The sequence below is a fragment of the Strongyloides ratti genome (genome assembly GCF_001040885.1).
Source record: "Strongyloides ratti genome assembly S_ratti_ED321, chromosome : 1".
Lineage (NCBI taxonomy): Eukaryota > Metazoa > Nematoda > Chromadorea > Rhabditida > Strongyloididae > Strongyloides > Strongyloides ratti.
Window position 1 is genome coordinate 6696502 of NC_037307.1, and position 17838 is coordinate 6714339.

Consider the following 17838-nt stretch of genomic DNA (forward strand, 5'->3'; position numbering starts at 1 on the left):
CTGGAAAACAAGGCAGTGGAGAACAAGGCAGTGGAGAACAAGGCAGTGGTGGACAAAGTAGTGGTGGACAGGACAGTGGAGGACAAGGCAGTGGAGAACATGGCACTGGAGAACATGGCACTGGAGAACATGGCAGTGGAGAACAAGGCAGTGGAGAACAAGGCAGAGGAGAACATGGCAGTGGAGAACAGGGTAATGGAGGACAAGGCACTGGAAAACAAGGCAGTGGAGGACAAAGCAGTGGTGGACAAAGCAGTGGAGAACAAGGTAGTGGAGGACAAAGCAGTGAAGAACAAGACAATGGAGGACAATGCAGTGGAGGACAAGGCAGTGGAGGACAAGGCACTGGAGAACAAGGCAGTGGAGAACAAGGCACTGGAAAACAAGGCAGTGGAGGACAAAGCAGTGGTGGACAAAGCAGTGGAGAACAAGGCAGTGGAGGACAGGGCAGTGGTGGACAAAAGCAGTGGAGGACAAAACAATGGAGTACAAAACAATGGAGGAGCAGCAAAGGAGAACAATATCTTGTTTCAATGAAAGAATATCAAGTAAGTTTCACAAAAATTTCCTTTTGCTTTAATGTTATAATAGATGACGAATTCGTTAGAAACCTTTGACTACATGACTTTTAGAATCTTTAACTATGAGAGTTTTTTCAATTCCAGAAGTACTACATGAGAGAAAGTCTTCTTTTTAGTTGTCTAATTTTTTTAAAAATATTTTTAAATTAAGGTGCCTATTTACATTGAGAAAAAAAAAACACATTCTGATGCCATCCAATTATACCACACTATTTCATGTTGTGTAGCTGTGACTTTTTGATATGCAAGTATTTAAAGCATTCAAGATATTTTTAGGTATTAATGACATAAAACTATAACTTTTACCGCTAGTTTCCTCTCTTACTGAATCTATTTATAGTATTTCGCTCAAAACGCTCATAAAATTTCACTACTTACATTAACTTTTTTTTTAAGAAGTAACTTTAAGTTTTCTTAACCTCATCATGTGCACCTCCTGGAATGGCTTCTTTCCTGTGTGCTAACCTATGATGTTAAATAACTTTTTTTTTTTGAATGCTACATATCTAATTACCCTATAACATTCATCAAAATTTGTTTATATTGTATAATTTTTGTAAATAAATGTAAAACTGTAAATTTCTGTATTATAAAATTTTCAATACTTTTAAACTCACTGTAAAAATAGGATAAAATATAAGGAAAACAGATTAGTTAAGATATACTTTTTGATAAGAAGATTTTTTTTTGATCACTAAGTGATAGTATCTGTAGAAGCATATTTTATATATGGGAATGATATTTAGAAGTAATCAAACATTAAATGTATGGTTTATAAATTTTTTTAAGAGGTAAGCATATTCTAAAGAATCTTTATATTACAGTTCAACGTTTTAGATGAAGTTGATTGGCTTTATTTTTACTTTCGTATGATATATTTTTGGTGGAGTATTAGAAGTTTGGTGACAATAAAATTTAAAAAAAATTTTTTATTTTTGTATTTGTATTGTAACTTTTTTCTCATTAAAAATTTTAGCAAATAAATTTCTGTGTTTAACTTTTATTTCATTTTTGTAAAGGTTTTATTTTCAAATAATTTTCTGATCTTTTCTTATTATTGTTATATGGATAAATGATTGGTTACAATTAAATTACTAAATGTTGTCTTTCAAAAAAAGTTACAAATGAAGAATACTTTTAGACGCAAATAATATTTAAAAAATTTAGCATATCAAATTTTATTTATTTCTAAAGTTTCCATTTCGAATTATGAGTACATATTTAGAATTTTTTTTTTATCATATTTCAAGTTTAAGATTTCTTGCAAAAAAAAATAAACTAATGTAAAATAACTTTATGAATTTAAAAAATATTTTTACTATCATGTAAGTTGTTTATTTCAAAAAATATTTCTTGCTTTTGCGTTTTTTTAAATTTATCATTAATTTTTGATTATTTTAAAACAACGTCTACTTCGCACACGCTTGCCCGCAAGGTTTGACTTAGTGAGCTTTATACTTTTTTTTTTATATTAATGAAATAAATTAAACTTTTGTAAAAAAATTCAAAAACCATTTAAATGTTTTTAAACAAGTTTTTTACATTTATTAAAAAGATATATAAAGTAATATTATCATTTAAGTTAATTATTTATTTTCTTTGAAATAGGCTAAAAATTTTTCTAATTTATAAAATAGTACAAATATGAAAATTTTTGATAAAGAAAGTAAAATAAATAAATTTTTTTCTACCAACTAATAAATACATTTTATTATCTATATTATTTGTGGGAGAAAACAAAATAATATTCAAATATTTTATGACTAAATAAAATCTTTAATTGATATAAAAACAAGGAAAAAATCATTATAACTAAATTAATATAATATCTAGAAAAAATTTATTGTATAAAGAGAGCAAGAAAAGAATAGTTAATTAATAGCAAAAATAAATAAATTTCTTTCTGACATTAAGAAATTATATACCAACTATGCAGTTGAAACACCTTCCTCAATAAGTTCAACAGTTCTTGTTTCTTTATCCATATTTTCACTTAACCAATTGTAAGTAACATAATTCTCAAAAACTGGGAATCTTTGATTTTGAGGAGTAATTATTTGACGCTCAGTTCCATTTTTATTTAAGATGGCAATTCTAATGATACCACCGGATGAACCATCTCTATGGACTGCAAGACCAACAGCCATTTTAACTAATTCAATGGCTTCTTCTTTACTCATACCAGGTTTCCAGTTGATATCTAAATAAGAATGAACAAATGTTGATCCAGATCCAGATGCTGTAACACTTTGCCTCGTAACAAGACCACCAGATGGAATTGTATAAATTTGTCCACCTTCATATTTGTCCCATCCAGCAATAATCATACTAGCTGATAATTCTTCACGATAGTTAAAAAGAATTTTTTTAAATTCCCAACCACAATCACGAACAGTTGCTTCTTTGTTATTGACTAATTCAGCGACTTCTAAGTGATATTTAACAATGTCAGTTACAGCTTGTGTATCAGCAGCTGATCCTGAACGACAACAAACAATTTTGTCATTAATAGGTGTAATTTTATCAGTACATCTAGATGCAATAAATCTTCCAGAAGAGGTACGAGAATCAGTTCCAACAATAACTCCATCAGCATACTCAACAGCAATTAAAGTTGTCTAGAATATATTTTTGTTTTTATATAAAAAAAAACATTAAAAACTTACACCTGTAGAAATTTCTTCTCTTGGAAAATGACCAAGAGCTGGAATAGCACGCTCCTTATCGTAATGATCCATAATAAAACTTCTAGAACAACTATTGTGATCCAATGAAATTTTATTTTGATGACTTTAGACGTAATACCAATAAAAAAATTACTTTGAAGATTTCGTTTTAAGACTATACAAAAGCTTCATATTTTACATAATTAGTAAAAAAACAAAGTTTAAGTTTATATTTTGTATTTTAAAAATAATTTATGAGGCTCGTATTTTTAATTTTTTTGTAAATTATTTATGAGAAAGACATTGAAGTGATTGGTAATACTTTTATTCAATTAATTGTATTGAACTAAAAAAAATTAAGATTCTTGTATGTATCTACATTTTTTTATCCATATATAGTTAAATTGATCAAAATGAATTAAAAAAATAAATAAAATTTTACATAACCAATATTTACAAACTGTTTTATTATCAAAAATTGTTAAGCTTTTCCTTGTAAGTATTAGAAGATAAAAGTATTTTGAATAAATTAAGACACAATATAATCATAATTAAAAATTATTGTTTTTATTTAAATTTTATTTATTGAATACTCTTTTTTTTACATGTTAAAATATTTTATTTTTGTATTTTAATAAATGAAATTATTTATTTATTATTTATTTTTGTTTATGATATGTTTAAGTTTCACTAAATCTCAACATACAAATATCCGTACAAAAGAGGAACGTGAAAAATTTATTAAAGAATATCATAGATATCAAAAATGTTTAAAAGAGTATATGTACTTAAATTTCAAATATGGTTCAAGATTATTTAAATCTGTTATTGGTTTACGTGGAGGTGGAATAGAATTAAAATGTTTTGAATGGTATGTTATAATGATATTAATATTTGTTAATTATTAGTTTAAATTCAAGAGATGCAGAAAGATTAGAAGAAGCATGGAAACCAAATGGAAATTTTTTTTATAGAAAATTTAGTAAATTTAAATATGGAATAAAGAGAATGCTTCAAAATGATGAAGAATTAAAAAGTGAAGAGATTCATGATGATCGTTGGAGATATGATTGGCAATTGATGAAACCAGGAAAAAAACAAAAAAGGTGGGTTGTTGTACAAAAAGCTTTTTCAACTTCAAATGTTATTAAAAAAATATATTCAACAGTGAAAGAATTTTTTTCTGAAAATAAAAAGTTTCGTTATGGTGATCATTTTGAACTTGAAATTAATGATTTAAATTGGCATAGTGTTGGTTTTTATCGTTGTATTAATCCAATTCTTCCTAATGTTACTTCAGGTGAATTTTATTTTGTTGATGTAGTAAATGTTCAACCGGTAAAATTTGTTAATGCAAATGAAACATACTCAATTTTAGAATCAATGAGAAAAGTTTATAAAGAACAAAAAGTTGAGAGTTATGGTCGTGTTTCTCCCTGGAGCCAATGCGATATTTGTGATAGTGAGAATTCTGTACAAAGACAAACTATTGAGTGTTATTTTAGACCTACAAAAGATGTTGGATTAATAGATTTACATGATTCTGAATTTTCCATACTTCAATTTTTTGGAGAAATTCCCTGCTCAAGCACATTAGTACCTGTTAAATATAGACCAGATGTTACATATTTTAAAAAATATTTACGTGTAAAAAAATGTAAATTAAAATGTCAAGAGTATAATAAAAATATTCAAGTTAAAAATGTTTTTGGTTTTGATGAATCTGGAAATAGAATTATTCTAGATAAATTACCTCCTGGTGAATATAGTTTACAGGACAGGTTACCATCATTACCTCCAGAAGTAAGAAGAGAATCATTTATGAAAACAGAAGGTGAATATATGGTTCTTGATTGTGGACATGGTGATTATGGTATGTATTGGAAAAAAGAAAATATTCTCCTTACAGATAACATTCTTTTTGATAATTATAAAGGCCGTGTGTATATAAACGAAAACTTTCAATTAGTTTTTGAGTATACAATAATGAATGATGGTGGTTTTTATAGTTGTTATTCTTCAAATAGTTTCTTGTTATCAACATATTCTCTTACAATGTTAGAAAATTCAAGGTCAGATGAAATTATAAGAGTGATAAGGATTATTGTTAAGCTTGGAATTGTTCTTTTGATGATAGTATTAATCCTGTCAGCGGTTCTAAAAACAAAAAATCGTGGTGATAAAGTAAAAAATAAGAAGAAGAAAAATCATAATATTAAAAATAAAAATGAAGAGGAAAAAGATAACTTAGATAATGACAAGGATAAATTAAATAATTAATTTTATAAATGAAACATATTTTGTTCTAAAATAGTTACTCTAATTTATGTCATCTCTTTTGTTATTTTAGTGATATAATAGATAAAAATTATTATTATAAATAATGCTTTTGAAAAAAATAGATAACATGTAAAGTGTTTATATATATATATATATATAAAATTATTTATGTTTTAAATGATAAAATAAAACCATTTTGTTGTAACTGATTATATAATTTAAAAATGTTTAATATTGAACTTGTCGTATATCTAAACATTTGTTATATTCAAATATTTATACTTGTATAAATTTTTTATTTATTTAAATTTTAATTTATATATAAAAAATTACATTTTGATAAAAAAATTATTAAGTCAATTGGCATGTTAAATTGTAATAATTATTATGGATATTTTCTTATATTCATCATGCCGTTATTATTAGCGTTTCATCTCATTTTATGTGGAAACAAATCAAAATCAAATTCAAAATTAAAAGATTCAGACCAAAATAGTTGTAGATTTAAAAATGATATTTCGCTTTCTCCTAAAGGTATTGTTAAAAATCAAATAAGTAATCTACGTCTACCTGTATTGAGTAAAAAAAAAGAAAATAAACAAAAACATCAAAAAGAAGGTGACTATTTAGTTAAAAATAGAGTAAAAAATGATTTTTTTAAAAACCCTGATATAAATGACAATGTACATGTGTTAAAAAATGCTCCTGAAAATTGTGGAGAATTTCAAGATATACAAAATCAAGATAATTGTAGCAAAAAAAATTTAAAGAACAAAAATGAAATTAAATGTTTATCAATAGATTTAACTCAAGATGACTCAAATGTTGATAAGACAATTTCATCATACGTCAGTCTACTTTCTACCAAACCATATGTTCATCGACCACCAAAAAGAAATAAAAAATCTGTATCTGCTATAAGTAGTGTATCAAAAACAGTAAATGATTTAAGTACAAGAACTGCCTGTCAAAAATTAGAAAATTTTGATATTTGTAAATGTAAAAATATTTCAAAGAAAAAATGTGATTGTAAAGTTAAAAAAGTATGTGAAGATAAAAAAATGAAAGCAGAAGTTGAAATGCCTTTAATTATTTCATTACCAACACGTTTTAAAACAGCAGAAGCATACAAAATAGATGATAAAGATATGAAGAAAAATAAATCTCAAGAACCTCCCATTAGATCAGATTATTCTTTTGGGTCTACAGTTAAAGAAACTGGTAAAAATAAAGGAAAAAAAGAGAATAAAAGATCTTATGGTAACACAGAAACATTTCCACCACCAACTTCTCTTCAAATTTTACAACATCATTCAAATTTTGAATTAGATGATTTAACAGAAAGAATAAGAATGATGGGTGAAGCACCAAAATTAGAAGAAGCTATTCAAATAAGAGATGACGACTCAATAATAGCAGCTCTAAAAATGAAACAAAATGCTTTGACAAATAAAGATAAAGATTATAAGGTTGCTAACTATGTATGTGATAAATCTAAAGAAATTACGAATACTCAAACTAAACAAAAAGAGTATCCAAAGCCTAGAAAAATAACAGAAGTTTATAAAAATGAACAAATACTTAGAAGAATATCTCAATCTCATAATAATAATAATTAAATATGTCGATTAAACTACCACTTTTATACTAAAAATTAAAAATGCACTCAAAATGAATAAAACAAATTTATTTTATATTTTTAATGGTACAGTTATTTTTATGATAATAGTATTATACAATTTATAGGTTTTTGTATGGCAAGAAAATTTGGTATACAGTAGATGAGATAATTTAGTAATGGTTTCTTTGTTTTTTTTAACCTGCTCATATTTTCAAATAATTCATAAAACATAACAAACAATATGTTATAGTTTTAATTTTCACGAATCCATAAAGTTGACTATCTCTTTTAATAAAAAAAAACAATAAACGAGAAAAAATAGGAAAGAAACATTCATGCAACCAGCAAAGATAAATAATAGTGTAAATGTAGAATAGTAGTAATTAAAAATTAAAAAAAAATCACAGTGAATTAATAAAGTAGGAAATTAATAATTTTTTGAAACATTGATACTTCACTCTCAGATGATTCTTGATTGTTAAACTTTCTACAATCAGCTAAAGGGGTGTTAAATTTAGATTTGTTTACAATAAGTTGAGGCAACTCCTCTGTTAATTCAGATTCAGTTTCCAAGAAATCCTATATAAAAAAAATTAGTATAAAATAAAAAAAAATAAACATACCAAATTAATACATTGTTGCATACCAATGAGTACATTGTTATTAATAAAAAAATTCCCTGCTTCAATAGCTCTTCTTGCACTATTTATATTTGAAAATTTGGCATGTAAAAAAGTGCAATCTTTACGTTGTGTAACTTTAACAAGATTTCCATATACTTTTAGTTTTTCTAATACCTCTTTTCTATTGTGATCATTGAAACCAAAAACAAGGACCCAATATTTCTCATCTGATAAAACTTCATGATTTAAAGTATTGTTTTGATTTTGTGATGTAACAGGTGTTGTAGAAGATTTTGTTAGTGTATTAGTTTCACTAAAAGTTACTTTCTTTTTCTTATCATCAAAAATGTCATTATCATCAAGAGATATTATTGGTGGTCTTGAAGAATTCTTTTTCAAAGAATTTCCACAATAACGAAATTTATTTGGAAATAAATAATCTGGTAGCTCATTTGAAGAAATTTGACAATCGTTAGTAATATCCATCTTACTATCACCACTTTCAGAATTAGACAAGAAGTTATCATAACCACTAGAATAGTCATTAAGTTTGCTATATAAACTTTCTTTTGGTGGTTTTGAAAGAAAATTTTTACTTCTGTTAAACATTTTAATACAAATAATCTGAAATAAATAAACATAATTAATATAAAAACAAATCACATATAATAATAAAAAAATAAGGTGTAAAAATAACAATAAAGACAATTTTTTTTTTCATCATAAAATAAAGAAATTTATAATTATTTCTCCTGAGACGATCTATCATACTTTTAAATGAATAATGTTCTATCATTAATTAAAAAAGTAATTATGTAAATGTGTATTAATCAGACGGTTAATTAAATGATTTATTTTAAGCATGGAAAGATTTTTAATATAACAACTTTTTAAAACTAGAAAATAAATTTAAACATTAAGAATCTTCTTTGTACATATTGTAATACAAACTTTTAAGAATATATTGTAAATATAATAAAAAATTATTTTCTTCAGAAATAAAAGAAAAGAAGTATTGAAAAAAAAATTACCTAAATTTTTTTTAAATAACTATATTAATCAAAATTAATACAAAATTTGAATGAAATTATATATACTAGATTTTTTTTTTGTAGCAAATTACCCAAGTAGTGAAACAGAAAACTTACCTTAAATTACTATTATTATATAAATTATCCTTTCAAAACAATTTTCACCATATTATATCTTAATAATCATTTTTTTTACATGACAAAATTTTAAATATCTAAAAATTGTATACATTCTAATTTCAAGTGTTTTTATATATATGTGAAAATATTTAAATTTTGAAATATAAGATAAAAATTTACCAAAGAATTTTGTTGGAAGAATATTAAAAATAATATTATAACTTATGAAAAAAAAGTTATGGCAACAATTAATGTAATGATTGTAAACTTGAATTCATAATTTAACAAGAATTTTTAAAAAATGATAAGTTAAAAAATATTATAGTAATTTTTTATTAAAATAAAACTATTAATAAGTAAAATTTGTTAAAATATATAGAAGTCTTTGAAGGATAACATACTTGAAGTTAAGAAATAAATATTAACATTCAAGTTTTTATTATTAAAACAAAAATTAATAAAAGTATATTATATCAAATACTATAAAAAAAATTTATGTTTTATTAACAATTTAAAAATTAAATAAATATTAATCCGATTTGTTAGTTATTATCTTTCATATCTTTAAACTTTCATAATAATAATCGTTTATTTTATAAAATTTGTTTTGATACAAGTGTCTATAATACTATCAATTTAAATCTGAATAAAAAAAAATGAAAAATAATTATACTATTGTCTTTTTTTTAATTATTATAACAAATTGGATTTTGTTACAAATTTTTAATGTTTATTTTTATGTCTTAAAATTAATACAAAGTGTTACTATAAAAATTATCAGCATTTATTTATTATTCTATTTATTTGTATATGATTGTCTTAGTATGACAATAATAACTAAAAAGTGTAAAATTTTTAAAAGTTAAAACTGTGTGTGTGTTTACTGTTTTTTTTTTTTGATAATGTATGTATTTATAATTTTTGCACAAAAATTTAACTTTTTAGTTTTTATGTTCGTATTTTATATAATAACAATTTTTGCATCTTTCTTTTAACTTGTATATCATATAATTACCACTTTATAATTATATTATCATTATGTTTATGTGATTTTAAAAACTTTGTCACAAGAACACCTATTTACATTTTATATTTTTTTTTTAGATTGAGGTGAATCTACTATTTGGAAAATTAAAAAAATAAAAGAAAATAGGCCTTCAAAGACTTAATGTTTTGTTGTTAATTAAAACATAATTGTGTATTAATTAGATGATTTATTATAAACATTTTTTTAAGGATTACCAATCTTTACAGTTATTTAATTAAATGATATTTAATTACATCCAATTCCTTTTACTGCAGCGCAACAACTGGAAATGCTATCTTTTAACGAGTCTTTTAATTTTGCGCAGGCATTAATCTTACTCATTTTATCATAAGTCGTTAGACCTTGATAGGTGATTCTAACATATGCACTACACCATTCAGGGTCAGAAGTTTCACAATTAGAATTTACTTGATCTCTTAATATTTGTTGATTTGTAGCATTTACTTGAGTTATATTATCTTGTGTTACATTTGTTCTATATGGATAATACATCAATGAATTATTATTGTTTACTGAATCTTGTAAGATAATATTTCTTGGAGAAACTGTTGGTATACCTGTATTTTGTGGATCATATAATCTGTAATTTGATAAAGTATCACTATTATCATCAAAAAGTAGTCTTTGATTAGCATATGCCGTATTTGTATATATATCACTTCCGGCAATAGCTTGTCTTTTAAATCTTCGTATTGGTGGTGGTGTATATTGTTCCTCATTTCCATTATATGTATATCTATCAGTAGGATTAGATCTATAATCATAACCATAAATATTATTAGTAAATACCATTCCTGCAGTTGGATTAGGATTTAATGCATAATCTGCTTGAATTTTTTTCCAATTAAGTTCATTTTGTTGATCATCAGATAATGGAGCTGTATTAGGTACAGAAGTCTGATCATATTGTTTATTTGTTCCAAATAATGTAGTTCCATTATTAGCACGATTAGCATACTCGTCATATAATGGTTCTTCTAAAAATTTAAGATTTGGATTCTCAACTTTAGTTTGACAATGTGCGATATATACAATGAGACTTATTAAATATACTACAAATGTTGTCATGACTTAAGAATGAGAATTAACTTAATTTTAAAAATTTTTATCAATTTTATATAGCATAATATTTATGCCAGGAAGCTAGTTTTACCTATTACATATCTTCCGTAAATAAACTTTTTAAATATTTATATTACCTTAAGTCTATTGACTTTTTTTCTTAATTTTTTTACCACTACTATTCAACAATTTTTTAATCACTATAACAATATAAAGAGTAAAAATATATGCAATTGAAAATTTTGGTAACCTTGTAAAAATACAATGCACAAAGAGTAAATAGAAAAATTAATTTGGTAAGTTCCTTTAATATTTTATTTATGTAAAAAGTTAGTTTGAGTCATTCATTAAACAAAGATGATGTACTTTTTTTTATCAATAATTTATTTTAAAATTTAACGTCACTTTGCGTGTGAAATTTATAATTTTTTAAAATAATTTTTTTTTTTATAATAAAAGTAATATTAAATTTTAACTACTATACATTATATTTCTATTTTTGAAGGTAATTGATATTCGATTCACAGTTGGAGATAAAGAAAATTATTTGATTATTTTTGATCATTTTTGAAATCATAATAAATTTATTATATGCATTTTTTTTATACAATTTATAAAAGTTTTCTTTTTTTTTTAATTTCTTTCATTTATTATATAGTTATAACTAATTTTGTAATTATGACTTTTTTTCTGAATCTTTAGTATAATATTCTAGATAATGTTGTTTATCATCATTTAAAATCCAATTATTAATATCATTACTTTAAAAAAGATTATTAAATTTTTTTTCATTATCAATTAAGTTCTTGAAAATTTCGTGTTAGGATTATATTTTCAAGAATAAAATTTTCTTAATTATATATCTTATAGTTACAACACAATTTGTTTCTTTTTTTTTAATAATTTTTCCAACATATAATGATTTTATTTTCAAGATTCATCCAACATGTTAATTATATTTCTCATAAATCTATGTATTTCTTGTCAAATATAATTTTATTGGTTATGGAAAATTTTATCTGAATTTTGAAGGCATTATCTTAAAAACTTGTGGGTTCTTCTTTTACTGGTTTAAAGAAAAAAAAAGTAACTAAAAAGTTATTTTAAATAATTTTCCTATTAATTAGAAATAATATTTTTAATAAAAGCATTTTTTTAAGAATTTATTGGAATGTTTATAATTACTTTATTTTGTTAAAAAAAAAATAAAAATCCATAGAAGTTAAGTATATATGATTTTACTTATTTTTAATTTCAAGGACATTACTTTATCCTTCTAAATGAGATTTTTATATTATCTATTTATTTTAATGTAATGGAATTATTGTAAATTTTAAAATATTACCACACTTTTAAAACAAAACCCCTATGATAGAATTTTTTTTTTCTACCTTTTAATATAAAAACACACTAACTTATAGAATAGAAATTTTTTTTTTAATATTTTAATTTTTGTTATAAATAGATATAAAAATATAATAAGATGAAAATTGATATTTATAGGACAATTTAGTTTTTACCCAAAAACGGAAATTGAGCTCTTTATTTTTTTTTTCTGTTTAGTTTAACAAATTAATTTTATTTTTATTTATCATATGTTACTATATAATTTTTATTAATATATATAATATATTTACGATTTTAAGTAATGACTATTTAGTGTTGGCATAAATTAAATTATTTTTCTTAATTTCCGTAACCTTTTACATTCCATTATTTTGTTTCCTTGTCTTTTTATCATTATTCATTGTTATTTTAATTTGTGTCACTATTAATACCTTTCTAAGATACCATACAGAGTTATTGATAAATTTTAAATTTAATTTATCTATTATGAAGAGAACTTCATGTAATAATTATGGTTATAATATGAATGAAAATTATTATTTAAATAATAAAAAAAATTTTCATAATCCAAATTTATTTTTTACATTACGTGGTAATCAAAGATCAAGAAGTTATAATATTGATAACAGGGAATACCACCAACCATCATTATTTAATTATTTTCCTCATAAAAATAATGAGAATTATTCTATATTAAATAGGAATGCTATTTCACATTCTACACTTCCTACTAAATATTTTTCTGAATATATCAATGACAATGAAGATAATAGAAAATTTTTCAAAAAACCATTTAATAATTCTATTCGATTTGCTCCCACTACTACAACAATTGATGGTGCCAATAGATTACACTCAAAACCACTTAATACCAATGAACCATATTTTAATGATACATTTTCTAAAAATATTCCTCAATGGAAGGTATATCAAAAAAATGATTCAAGATCTTATCCTTTATATCATAAAAATAGGAAATATTTAAGTTATGATAATATTTATTCAAGAAATAATAATAAACCTATAAATTTATATAATTATTCACCAAGAAATTTATTTCGATACATCTACATTGAACCTCATAATGAAGAATATAAAAATTATTCAAATCAACATATTGGAATATCAAAAGTTGATTATATTAATAGAAAACAACCATCAAATTTTTATAATAATAATGATTCACCACTAAATAATAAGGATGATGAGATATATCATAACAATGAAAATGATTTTAAAAAAATGGCAAAAAGTAACACAAAGCAATATATGGTTTATTTTTGTTGTTTTTCATTTAAATGGCCTCCATGGAGAATTGAACCATTAACAATAGATGATAGAAAAAATAATTTTGAAATGAAAGATAGTAATTATAATAAAATATTAAAAAATAAAGAAAAAAATAATAATGTTAGAAATAGTGGAAATTTAATAAGAGATAATTATATATGAATATAATAAATATTAAATATTAAAATTATTTTGCATTTTATTATATTAAAAATTTATAATCGTTTATTTATTTATTTTTTTTTTGTTAAACAAATTTATTTATTAAATTATAAAATGACTAATTACTATAATTTTTATGATATATTAATTTTTTATAAATTTGTATATATTTTTATAGTATCAATTATTACATCAATACTTTTATTATTTTGTACTTCTGGAAAACCAAGAGATATAAATGATACTCAGGCAACTGGTGAAAAAAAACTTGGTTCATTAGTATCATTAAGTTCTTTAGATGATAAAAAAACCAAAGATACAGGAAATAAAATTAAAAAAAAATTAAAATCGACAAATGGAAGTGTATGTATTAATGAAATAATAAATGATAATAATAATAATAATAGTAGTAATATCATAAGTTCTCAAAATGATGAAATAAAAAAAGATAAAAAAAAACCAAAAAGAGATTCAAAAATATCAAATGAAATTAGTGTAGATAGTGCTAGTGTACTTAAAGATAGTGCTACATCAATTACAAATGTTAATGAAGAAATAATAACTATAAATTCAATTATGTCACAACTTCAAATTGATCGTGTCATTGATGGTATTGAATATTATAAAAATAAGCCATTAATTGAAAAAAGTACACCAAATAATAAACCAACATTAGGAGCAACAATATTATATAATACTAATGATGATGTTACTTTATCTGGATTGATAAAAGATAATGATCAACTTGAGAATGATGAAAAAATATTACAATGTTCAGAAAAAATAGATTTACTTAATAGAATGATATTAAATGGACCAAAAAAATTTAATTTTACATATAATGAATTATTAAATTTACTTTCAAATGCTACAACAATATTTGAAAGTGAATCTTCTTTATTGACATGTCCAATACCATGTGTAATTTATGGTGATATACATGGTCAATATTCTGATTTATTTCGATGGTTTCAAATTAATGGATGGCCTTATAATACAAGAACAGTCTTTTTAGGTGATTTTGTTGATCGTGGTACACATGGTATTGAAGTTCTAGGATTATTATGTGCATTTAAAGTTAAATTTCCAAAAAATATTTTTATTATAAGAGGAAATCATGAGGAGGAAGCTTTAAATAAACATTATAGTTTTTATGATGAGGTATTATTACGTTTTGGTAAAATAAATGGTCAAGAAATGTATAAAGCATTTAGAAAATTATTCTCCTACCTACCATTAGCTGTTTTAATTGGAAAAAGGGTTTTGGCAATGCATGGAGGATTATCACCAAAATTAAATTCATTAAAATGTATTGAAGATATTAAAAGACCTATTGTTGATTTTAAAGTTAATACATTACCATGTGATTTAGTATGGTCTGATCCAAATAATGTATGTAAAGATTCAGGATACCTACCAAATTTTAATCGTGATCCTATAAATAGTGTTGGTCAATTATTTGGAAAAAAAGCAGTTGAAAATACTTTTCAAAAATTAAATATTGATATGGTTATCCGAGGTCATCAAGTACCATTAAAAGGAAGTTCCCTATTTTTAGATGGAAAGATAATGACACTTTTTTCAGCTCCAGGATATCGTGGAAAAAATATTGATACAATAAATTTTGGTGCTAGTTGTTATATTGATGAAGACTTTGTAATAACATTAAAAAAAATTAAAGTAACAAAGAAATATAGAGATAATAGAAAAGCTGAGGTTGCTTTACAAATGAGAAGAAGAAAATTAAATATAAAAATGTCAAATAATTCTGTTTCAGAATCAGAAAAAAGTGACTCACAGAAGGCTTAAATTAATTTTAAAAATTCATTATTTAACTAGTTAATGTTTATAAAATAATTTTTCTATAATGATAAATTTATACTAACATTTTATTTTTATATGTTAAAATAATTCTTTGATTATATTACATTTTAATATGATTATTGTAAAATAACAAGTAAATGTTATAAATTAATATATTTACAAACATAAAAATAAAAATTATTTTTTTTTTATTTATTTAAGTACAATTGTATTGTATTTATAATTAATATATATTATATTTTTCTAATAATAACGCATTAATGAATATAGTAGTATAACTTATATATCTTTTTACAAAGTACAAATATTAAAAAAAAAAGAAGTCTTCTTTAATTATACATAGTTTAGTTTTTTTTTTTTACTATGGTAATTTTAATAAAATATTATAATTGTTTTCTAATTTTTTTAAATATTTAGAAATATTATTATACATACTAGAATTATTAATTTCTTCATTATATTTTAATATTCCATTAATACATTTTTCAAAAATATAATTATCATTACATTCTCCAAATATATTTTTTAATATCTTTATTTGATTTTGAAAATTATTATTTAATAGATAGTTTTCTTTTTCTACAGCAATTATAACACTTGACAAAACTAAGTATCCTTTTGATATTACATATTTTCTAAAAAAATCTTTGTAAAGTTTTTTAATATTAAATTGTTTTCTATAATTATGATTTATATTATATTCAGGGCAATCGATTAGTCTTATTTTATAAGGCAAAATTGTATTGTTAAACTCATAAATACACAACTCTTTATTTTTATTTAATGTATAAACTTGATCTAAAAAATAATTTTTATCTTCATTTGTCATCCAATGGTAAAGAAAATTAAAAATTTCATTTATTAAAAAAGATATATTAGAGTTTTTTGTCCCAAAAATTAAAATATTCTATTATAAAAAGTATATTATAAATAATGAAAAAAAAATTAATTTACCTTATCATCATATGAAGTTTTTTGACATCCTCCAATAATAAATTTTTTAACTTTTGTATGATAACATATAGTTTCTTGAATAGAAAATAAATTATTTATAATTATAAATTCCTCAAATGATTCACCATTTAAATCAATTGACTTTATAAAACACTCATCCACTAAACCATATTTTAATCTAATGTCATTTGATAATATAATTTCTTTTTTTTGTATTTTATTCTTTCCATCAAATAGTATTCTCCATAAATAAACATTTAGATTTATTTTATCTAGTAATTTTATATAAAATGATATAATATTAAAAGTCTCCAATACATCATTAAATATTTTTTCTTTTATAATAAAGTGTAATAATTTTAAAAATGATTGAAATATTAAATAATTATTTTTATTTTCATCAAAAGTATTATTTTTATTTATAATTATACTTCTTGAATCATTGTCATTCTTAAAAATTCTTTCTAAATATTTTTTTGTTTCTTTTTTAATATCACAACAAAAATTGTTATTATAACATTCAATTGTTAATGTTTTAGTTACATTGCCAATCATTTTTTTATCTAAAAAGTTATTGTCACTTTGAAGTGAACTTTCATTTTTTTCCATTAATAATCTGCAATATAAACAATCTTGATTTACATTTTCATGTTCACAGTAACAAATATTAGAATCAACCATAATAAATGAGAAAATTTTAATTTAAAAATAAATTAAAAGCATTATTTTTTTATATTTAAATATTTATATATAAATATATATATTTTTAAAAAAATTTTTAATAGATAAGAATATGCTAAGACAACATTTTTTTCTTGAATTGTTATCATTAAATTTTTTTTTTATCATTATCATATTTTAAAATTATATTAATACTAAAAAAAGAAAAAAATGAATATATAATAACAGTTTTTTTTATTTTAAAAATGTTTACAATATATTATTTTTTAATATCTTTTGTTTGTGGTATTATCATTTTTATTTATACATCTGTTTATCATTTATATTTTTCTTATGACCGATTATTTAAATTAATGTGGAAAATATAATATATGAGTATTTATAAGTTAAGATCAACTTATAATGTTTATTTTAGTGTAAAAATAAAGTACTTTTATCTTATAAATTATAATATTGATAAACATAATCATATTTTAAAGTAATATGATAAATATTAAAATTGACTTTTTAAAATTTTAAAATGTCCATAATATAGATGAAAATAAAAA

At 22.2% G+C, this 17838-nt stretch overlaps 8 protein-coding genes across 8 annotated transcripts in view; 4 read left to right on the top strand and 4 right to left on the bottom strand.

The window, feature by feature from the left end:
- SRAE_1000210500 (Acrosomal protein SP-10) overlaps positions 1-822 on the top strand; it is a gene marked incomplete at both ends in the record, with an annotated part of 4216 nt that extends 3394 nt beyond the window's left edge. Inside the window, 2 exons of the mRNA XM_024649142.1 lie at positions 17-548; positions 733-822. Of these exons, the coding sequence (XP_024503048.1) occupies positions 17-548; positions 733-822 (622 nt within the window). The remainder of the gene's footprint in view (positions 1-16; positions 549-732) is intronic.
- A 1687-nt stretch (positions 823-2509) lies between these two features.
- On the bottom strand, positions 2510-3319 carry SRAE_1000210600 (Proteasome subunit beta type-6; the record flags this gene model as incomplete). The annotated part of the gene is made up of 3 exons (XM_024649143.1): positions 2510-3054; positions 3112-3199; positions 3248-3319. 3 exons carry the CDS (start codon positions 3317-3319, stop codon positions 2510-2512), a joined length of 705 nt encoding a protein of 234 aa, XP_024503049.1.
- A 599-nt stretch (positions 3320-3918) lies between these two features.
- Positions 3919-5527, top strand: SRAE_1000210700 (Hypothetical protein; the record flags this gene model as incomplete). The annotated part of the gene is made up of 2 exons (XM_024649144.1): positions 3919-4118; positions 4156-5527. 2 exons carry the CDS (start codon positions 3919-3921, stop codon positions 5525-5527), a joined length of 1572 nt encoding a protein of 523 aa, XP_024503050.1.
- Positions 5528-5892: 365 nt separating this feature from the next.
- Positions 5893-7146, top strand: SRAE_1000210800 (Hypothetical protein; the record flags this gene model as incomplete). The annotated part of the gene is made up of 1 exon (XM_024649145.1): positions 5893-7146. One exon carries the CDS (start codon positions 5893-5895, stop codon positions 7144-7146), a length of 1254 nt encoding a protein of 417 aa, XP_024503051.1.
- Positions 7147-7559: 413 nt separating this feature from the next.
- On the bottom strand, positions 7560-8380 carry SRAE_1000210900 (RNA-recognition motif (RRM) Nup35-type domain-containing protein; the record flags this gene model as incomplete). Its single annotated transcript, XM_024649146.1, has 2 exons — positions 7560-7727; positions 7772-8380. The coding sequence occupies 2 exons, from the start codon at positions 8378-8380 to the stop codon at positions 7560-7562; spliced, it is 777 nt and encodes a 258-aa protein (XP_024503052.1).
- A 1815-nt stretch (positions 8381-10195) lies between these two features.
- Positions 10196-11038, bottom strand: SRAE_1000211000 (Hypothetical protein; the record flags this gene model as incomplete). The annotated part of the gene is made up of 1 exon (XM_024649147.1): positions 10196-11038. One exon carries the CDS (start codon positions 11036-11038, stop codon positions 10196-10198), a length of 843 nt encoding a protein of 280 aa, XP_024503053.1.
- Positions 11039-12865: 1827 nt separating this feature from the next.
- Positions 12866-15640, top strand: SRAE_1000211100 (Serine/threonine-protein phosphatase PP1-beta catalytic subunit; the record flags this gene model as incomplete). Its single annotated transcript, XM_024649148.1, has 2 exons — positions 12866-13745; positions 14010-15640. The coding sequence occupies 2 exons, from the start codon at positions 12866-12868 to the stop codon at positions 15638-15640; spliced, it is 2511 nt and encodes an 836-aa protein (XP_024503054.1).
- Positions 15641-16600: 960 nt separating this feature from the next.
- Positions 16601-17290, bottom strand: SRAE_1000211150 (Hypothetical protein; the record flags this gene model as incomplete). The annotated part of the gene is made up of 1 exon (XM_024649149.1): positions 16601-17290. One exon carries the CDS (start codon positions 17288-17290, stop codon positions 16601-16603), a length of 690 nt encoding a protein of 229 aa, XP_024503055.1.
- Between the last annotated feature and the right edge of the window lie 548 nt (positions 17291-17838).